At 37.9% G+C, this 8,327-nt stretch overlaps 1 protein-coding gene across 29 annotated transcripts in view; it reads right to left on the minus strand.

The window, feature by feature from the left end:
* Positions 1 to 8,097, minus strand: part of LOC135486484 (serine/arginine repetitive matrix protein 2-like) — a 99,250-nt gene extending 91,153 nt beyond the window's left edge. For 14 of the 29 annotated variants that reach the window (XM_064769460.1, XM_064769491.1, XM_064769325.1 and 11 more), the window contains exon 1: positions 7,814 to 8,097. In XM_064769460.1, the coding sequence (XP_064625530.1) occupies positions 7,814 to 7,930 (117 nt within the window). In that variant the 5' untranslated portion in view covers positions 7,931 to 8,097. The remainder of the gene's footprint in view (positions 1 to 7,813) is intronic. The other 15 variants (XM_064769516.1, XM_064769506.1, XM_064769481.1 and 12 more) reach the window with 5 other exon arrangements.
* Positions 8,098 to 8,327: the final 230 nt, after the last annotated feature.

The raw sequence follows: 8,327 nt of genomic DNA on the forward strand, positions 1-8,327 counted from the left end.
AAGGTTATTGCTTGGCCATCAGGAACGATTTTCCTTCATCAGTTGTTTCACAGATGTCACTTGCCAAAACCAATGAACGATTTGCAAGAAGACCCAATGAGATCGAGAACATTGGCATTGGTCCCTTGAAGAAGACTATTACATGTCAGCCAACCAAAGGACTCCAACATACACTGTAATGTCAACTAAACCAATATAACAAAATCATGTGTGAGGATCCCCCCTGCTGGTGTAAAGTTTAGTCCACAAGACCCAATTCTGGGACCATAAGGGTAAAGAAAACGGAAATGGTCCAGATGGACCTAAAGTAAGACTCCTAATGGTATCTCAATTGATTCATCAACCAAGAGATGAAGTATTTATTGTTTTGTGGCCATGGGAAACTCGGTTCTCCACCTTGAGTATGTGTAGATATAACAGAACAGAGGGCACTTTCCAATCAAAGAATGCAAAAGTAGCTTACCGGTATGTATGATTGACTGAAAATAGGTGAACGTGCTTGTATCTACTATTCTACTGGACGATTAGCCCACAAAAACAAGCAGTTACCACTTGGGGTGATATATTTATAGAAAGCGCATCCCAAACAATAAGGCTCAAGGTCATCATTCTTTCTCGAATTAGAAGCAAACCTGATGAAAACAACTTTATCTGAAACTAACAGATGGCTGCTGAAACTGCAAATGAAAAGAAAGGAAACTCTTTTCTGATTATTGAGGCGGAGGATATTTTGCATATAATTGACCTGGGTAAGGGGGGATCATCAATGAGAGCTGACAAACAGGCCTACTGCAAGTGCTAGAGCACTGTCAGAAGAGCGGAAATTGGTAACCAAGTCAAAAAGTACAGTAGAACCTCTCTATTAAGGACACCCTTGAGACTGACAAGTGATGTTCTTAATAGAGAGGTGAAATGGAATGGAAACAATCAATTTTGGACCAAAACTAGTGTCCTTTTAGAGAGGTTGTCCTTAATAGAGAGGTGTCCACTAAGGGAGGTACCACTGTACCTTGTAATCAATAACCTAAACATTCACCGACCTCCAAGTCTACCTAGACCAAATACTATACATAAACACACCAGGTAACAGTTTTTTTAGACTTTTTGCTATATTCTTGGAGCATAACCTAGGTTTCCGCTGTCAGAGGAAAGAGAGTCCAACAGACGGTTGTTCAAAAGATGCCATCTGCTTTTGAAACATCAAATTCAAAGTTTGAAGAACCACCTGATGATACGTTCCAATCGCTAGCCACTGAATTGACTGGCAAAGCTTTCAAATCGACAGATCAGTCGATTCTGTTTGGTTTCAGTATTGTCATCAATTGATAGACTTCCCACCAGCGCAGAAGGTGCGTTGGAGAATATCAATTGACACCAGCTCAATCAGTGGCTATGGGCATTCTAGCCCTACACCGACCACCTTCACTTTGTAAGCAAACACCATAAATCTAACATTTCTGCAGGTAGATAACCAACATGTAAGTCAAAGAAGAAGCAAGTTGTAAAGAAATCATTTGTACCTGGAAGATTGTACATGTAAAGCTAGCCTTTGAGACTATTCGAAGAAGGATAATACAACTGTACATTGGTAAGCAACTACACAAATTTTCGGCAATGTACATTCTATGCCATCCACTTTTCCAGAGTAGTTTCCATTCTCCAACGTCATCTGCAAAAGTGTTGGACATTGTTAGGACAATCACTCAAAGTTGTTGAACAAAGCCCCTACATAGAGATCTGTTTCTCTGATTTATAATGCAGAGCAGTTCATCGGTTACAATGTACAGCTTTATAACTGAGATCAGACAACTTCTTTGCTAACCATGAGCTGCTGTCACTGGCACTGGCATCACCACAACATCCAAGAACTGAAGAAACAATGCAAAATTTGTCGAGACGGTTGATTGCACCATACGTTCTCTGATACCTGATGTGCAAAGAATGCAGCCAATTCATAAGCAGACCAATTTCTTCATGGGGAGGATGGTTGCTCAATAGACAGATAGGAACTGCTCCATGGAAACATTCTCAGACAAGTTGAGGATACTTTTTTATCACGTAACATACATGCACACTGGTTGTATCATCACAACATTCTAAGTATCTACATGTACATGCTCCTCAAGAAGATAGCTAACACAGCTCTTATCAAAGCTGTTAGGAAGCAGTGTAATACCATTAGACAGATTCCAGATCACAGCTCTTCACAACTTACAGTGTTGCAAAGATCTTTACAAATTCTCTGAATTAGGAAGTCACTTTCTTCTGCCCAAACACACTCACCAATGGTTGCAGGGAATAACAGCAGCCACAACCACATCAGAGTAGGTCCTTTTACATGGGAAGCCACTTTCTTTTGCCTAAACACACTATCTAATGGTTGCAGGCAAGAGCAGCATTGCCCACTTTGCAGTAGATTCTCCGATTCGGGAAGCCACTTTCTTTCTTTGGAAAACTTCTGACTAAAATCCCGTCGAGTTTGATTGGTAACTTTTTCAGCATCCTGCTGCGAAATGTAAACTTAACATTGCTTTATCATTAGGATGTTTCTCTCAGAATCGATCAATACCTGAATTGGAAAATAGTTCATTCACGTAGCGGGAAAATCTGTTAACTGATAGCAGCAGATGCATAAATATTTTGGCGTTAACAATTTGTATTTTTCTCAGATGGATTCAGGAGTACGTGGATCCTACGGACTTCTTCAAAAGAAGTGAAACAAGTTAAGGAATAGTGAAAAGAGATGCAACTGGTTGATTGATGCTATCAAGGAGGCGATTAGACGCATACACACTTGGATAAATCACTTGACTCCTTGTCACTGACTAAGTTCGAAACAACAAATCATTTGACGTTTTGTGGGAGCTCGTTACCGATACAGATATGTTAATGTTAATATGCTAGTGGCATATTTTTGAATGTAGCAATCGATTTATTCAAAAACTACATCACTTAGTGACAAGGCCATAAAGATAACCATACCATTGGGATAAACTGATACATTTTTCATGAATGTCTCCTGCATGAAGGACAAGACAACTATTTCAGGTATTTACCACTGAAGTGTTTGCCTCCACATTATGTATATATGATAGGGCACAACAATTCAAAGTCAACAGAATATAATTTACCTTCTCTCCAGAACAAACATTCTTACCACAAATTTTATGGTATACTATCACTATAATATATATAACCGCGATATTCCTATAGCAAATATGCCCAAAGAACACTTGAGAGGTAAAGTTAGAAAGTTGTTCATGTTACTTTTTGAAAGGCTTTTCTAGTATTTGACTTGACAATGTTTAACTTGAGCAGGTGTGCAAATAAGGTACAATATTTTCCATGGCGCATTCTCCTTAGGACGAACTAACCTTTCTTCTTGATGAAAATAGATGGGTGCAGCACCCTGCCCCTTGCCTTTTTGAGAGAAGCTGACATTCATTTGTATTCTATATCACAAAAGGGCGCTAACCCTGACCTTTTTTGCTTATCTTTATAAAACTTGCCCTTCAAAATTTCAGGAATAAAAACTAAAATTCCTTTTCTGTTTCACACTTTATTCACTCATGTACGGTCTCGTTCCAATCCTTCAGACAATTCGATATCAAAACCATAAAATACAACATCTACGAATTGCTGTTTCATGCAGATCTGGGCCCTTCAACACAGGAAATCATAGAATGGAATGTCAATTGAAAGACACTTAGAGATATGAACGACAATCATTCATTTGAAGTCAGTAGTGAATTACGTACATTGGGTGTTTTTTTTACAAATTATTGTTAACAAGGTTGGTCCTTCAGTGTAACACTGTTATTTTTTACAGAGAAAGAATCACACTTGAAAGGTACAGAACAGAATTATTGATACATGAACTTTGCACCACGAGATGCAATACATGATAACAAGTATGTATGGTCTTTGTATTGATGATAATGACCTCAACTTGGCAATCCAGGAGGATGTATGTCAAGGTGACCCTTCCTAAAAATTGCTTTTACTGCTTTGATTTGAACCAAAGGTTGTGAAATTCGTTCATGATAGTTGCTGCAGTATAGACTAGTACTGGGTTGACAAATATGGAGAAGATCGAGGGTTTATCTAGACATTCATGTCAGAAAGAATGGATACATCCTAGACCTTCTATTACTTACAGTGAATTCGATGCCAATGATGATGGGTTCCACTGACTCCAATGCCTTACTCTTGCGAATCTTGAGGTAGAATATAACCTCACTTCTGTAGTTTCTGAGGATCCTCGGTCGAAAACATGGGAAACACACGCAATCCTTCATTTTGGTTGTATGTCGCAGAATGACAATCAATAAGGGACTTTTTGGAATGTTGAGATCAAATGACCAAATGACCAGATGCTGACGGCATCTAAGATAATTCTCGTATGATAGGGCCAATTGGATGGTGAAATGAAGTAGTAACTTCAACCAGTTGGGTCAATTTTGCTCATTAATTTCAAGCACAACATGAAGAGAGCACTAAAATTGATAGGGAAGACCAGTAAAAGGAGTGGCACAAAAGGACAGATAATCCACGAATGATGACGAATTGTGATCAGAATTTATCCGTTTAATTTCACTCAGTTTGGAAACTGCCATGGCTACATATAATACCAAGTTAGATGCAAGGTGACTAATAGGCCAGATTCATATTGAACTCTTCACATGTTCATTGGAGCTTTATAGAAGAATCTCAAGTTACTTGCAGCAAGCATGTCCACGAGATTTGATGCCAACATCTTTGCATTAGTCAAGGTAACTTGTAAGGGGTCGTCCAAAGGAAACTCTTGGGCTCAGGACTTGGATCAAAATTAGGCCCCAGGTTCATTGCAGAAGCTAACCAATGACTTCAGGACTGTCACTTTACACCTGCTGTTTACAGAGGAGAGCGAGAAAACTGATGATGTAATACACAGAAAGGACGAAAGTTGGAGACGCGGGCAGTGCACAACTGCTGTTTTATGAATACCAGTTGGCGATGGACTAATTTTGTCACAACACTGCATCCTCTTTCTCTTTTTGTTAGACGTGCAAGAGGAAGCTGGAGCAAGCCATCTTCGAATTATTTCACAAATTGGAACACCTACTGGATATACTCAATATCATGTATGGATGGTCCCCAATGATTCATCTACTGGCTGCTGAAACACCTTGGAGAAGACGGGATCAAGTTTCCAACATCTAAGTTAGCACTTAGCAGTGATAACATAAAAAGGTGACCAAACTAAAGATAACGAAATTTTACACGAGATTCATGATGAGAGATAAACCTGATTTGTAAATAGGAAGAAATTTCATCTCTCTCAATGCACCTTTAATATTCATCTTGGTGCACCGACTGGTTTTGAGGAATATTCTGAAATACATTGGTTACAATGTTTCATTTTTATAATGAATTATGCATTAGCCTCGTTTTGACCACTAAATTTTGGTGAGACAACCACATCCTCTTGGGTTGGTAAAGTACTAATGTAATGGACAAAATGCATCATTTCATCATTCATAGTTTAAGCCAGGACTTCGCAAGAGTTTTTGCTGCAATCAAATATAGATAACATAATTTGCCCTACACCACAAAGCGGACAAGATAAATAAGGTTAATTAACCAATAAACACCGATATTTAACCCAGAAATGGTTCAGAAAGCTAGCACATATCTGATTAATGATGCTCATCAAACGGTTTCATAATCTGCACAGAATATTTAATATCTGGAGACCTTTGCAAATGTGTGCTTCCTCATTAGATTTGAGTCCCCCTATTAATTCTGGGTCATCCACATGCTCCTCTCTCTGCAGCACATTTGGTTGACAAACAATGTAGAACTGGGGAAAGTTGTCACTGATTTAGAATGACCATACAGTCTATACATCACCCCCTCCTATGGGGTGCACCAGACATGGTACAAACCATAGAAATATCAGATAGACATTGTCCTCGAATAACAAACAAATATTGTTTACACGAAGTACAAAGATTACCAGAAAAATTGTTCCATTATTTGTGAACAAAATCTTGTGAGTTTATGACAACTTGAACCACAAAAAAATAGTGAGCAAATGTTATCCAAGTTTATGCAAACATAAAAACCTGCAGAAAGTGAAATGGATCAATCACTGAAGGATATTTTCCCTGAAATAAAAGTGCAACCCAATTGATTTCAACTACAAGGTTATTGATTTGGACCTGGAGTGGAATATGCTTATTCAAGACAGGTTTTTATACATTAAATAGTGTTGACAACAATAATAATTCTTGATATAATCAACAAGGATTTTTATTGTCTTATTGGTGATCTTAAATGTAGCATACTTGTAGGGTTCTGATAGCAGAGGCACATATTCTATCTAGACTACATCATCCTAGGGTGACAGGCAATATTATTCATGTACAGTAGAACCTCTTTATTAAGGACACCCTCGGGACTGACAAGTTCTGTCCTTAATAGAGAGGTGTCCTGATGAGTGAGGTCAAGTTGAATGGAAACAACCTATTTGGGACCAAAACTAGTGTCCTTAATGGAGAGGTTGTCCTAATAGAGAGGTGTCTGCTAAGGGAGGTTCCACTGTATTTAAAAACATTTAGATGATTTACACTACCAATTATACTTTTCCTATTTTACTGATCATTCAATTTTACCTGAAAATCACTAATAAATTGTTTATCATTATCATTGATTTTCACAGTTGTAGGCAAAAAACTTATAGACTGTTAGCATAGGTCATGAGAAATAGTTTTTTTTTTTAATTCAGGCTATTTCTGGGGAACATGGGACACTGTTCAAAAGACCTAAAAATATTTATTTGACCTACTTGATTATATTGATGAAAGAGATTGTCATGTGTATGCCAAATTCATTCATGACAAAAATAATCTAAAGGCACTTGCATACTTGGCCTTAGAATACCATAACTATGGGTGTAATTTACCATAGGTACTCAGGTGTGACATAGGTGACATAGCGTAGCAGTCAATGGGGACTGTCAAATATCACGGAATTTAAAAGGTATAGGTCTACATTATTAGAGGGCAAATTGACCAATTTGAGTCATGGGAACTAAACCTTTGGAAGAGGGAAATCATATTTTAAAAAGTTTTTGGTAGATAATTTACCCCCCCCCCCCCCAGCCCCATTGTCCAAGATTGGTCAACCACAAACCATTTGATAATGAAACACCTCATATTAATGGAATTAAAAAATCATGATTTTCAATTACTCATAATCTATTACTCCATAGGCCCCTAGATTTGTAATTATTGGGGGACCACGGATTAGAGTGGATGATTAACCCAATCAATTTCTAAATAGGGTAATCAAAATGTGGTTATGACCACAAAAGTGTTTAGCCAGTTCAAGTCAACCATGCATAGCAATCACAAAACATCAGTTGTAATTAGCAGCAATATGATAGTTACATCATGAATTGAAAGTGAAAGAGAAAAGGTATCAATTGAAAGTGAAAGAGAAAAGTGTCTTGTCCAAGGCCAAGGGCAGTAGCATCTGACAATGCCTGAGGAAGACACAAGGTATTGCAAAATTATAATTAATCCAGTTATGAATATCATGTAGTAAAATTCAAGAGATATAAGTGATATAAACTATACCGGTATCATAATTTGACAAATAATTCTATACATTGTACATGTATATCATTATCCTGATATGATAATGTTAATCATAGGCTACATACATAAGATAAAATAGGCTCACATTCAACAAGCTCAAACGAGAAAACTACAGGGTGTAAAGTTGTAAAAAAGGTATCAAAATGAAGGGCATCAAATTGGGATCCTACCTTAGAAATCCGAATTGGTTCATTAGAATCTATCCCTCCGTGAATCCTAAATCCCCATGGGGTACCACCGTATAGGGTGACGATGTAAGCCATTTTAATCTGCGGTGAGACTGCCATGGATATTCAGGGGTTTTGGGAACTGTGTCCCGACAGCGCGTGGAGGGTCGAAAACGAACTGTGTACTAAAAATACCGAAACTACTCAAAAGCAGCGCTCTGTAGTCTGAATGACTCGGTAAAAAGATACCTGTAGATGAACCACTGCTATTCGTTCGCTGGAAATACCACATATGTTGAATGTGGTTTCAATAAAAAACACAACACAAGCACAAAAATCCATGTGGTTTGTTGACATTTATCAATTCCGCACTGACCATCGGGTTTTAAAGGGACAGGAATATTTTGGCAGGTGTCCATGAAGTTTATGTCAACAAACAAAACAGAACGCCGCATGAAAAGTTTAGTAGTCTTTTAAACATTCTACTTTAGTAATGTATTCGCCCGCCTCTTCAATG

The sequence above is a fragment of the Lineus longissimus genome, chromosome 1 (assembly GCF_910592395.1).
Source record: "Lineus longissimus chromosome 1, tnLinLong1.2, whole genome shotgun sequence".
Classification (NCBI taxonomy): domain Eukaryota; kingdom Metazoa; phylum Nemertea; class Pilidiophora; order Heteronemertea; family Lineidae; genus Lineus; species Lineus longissimus.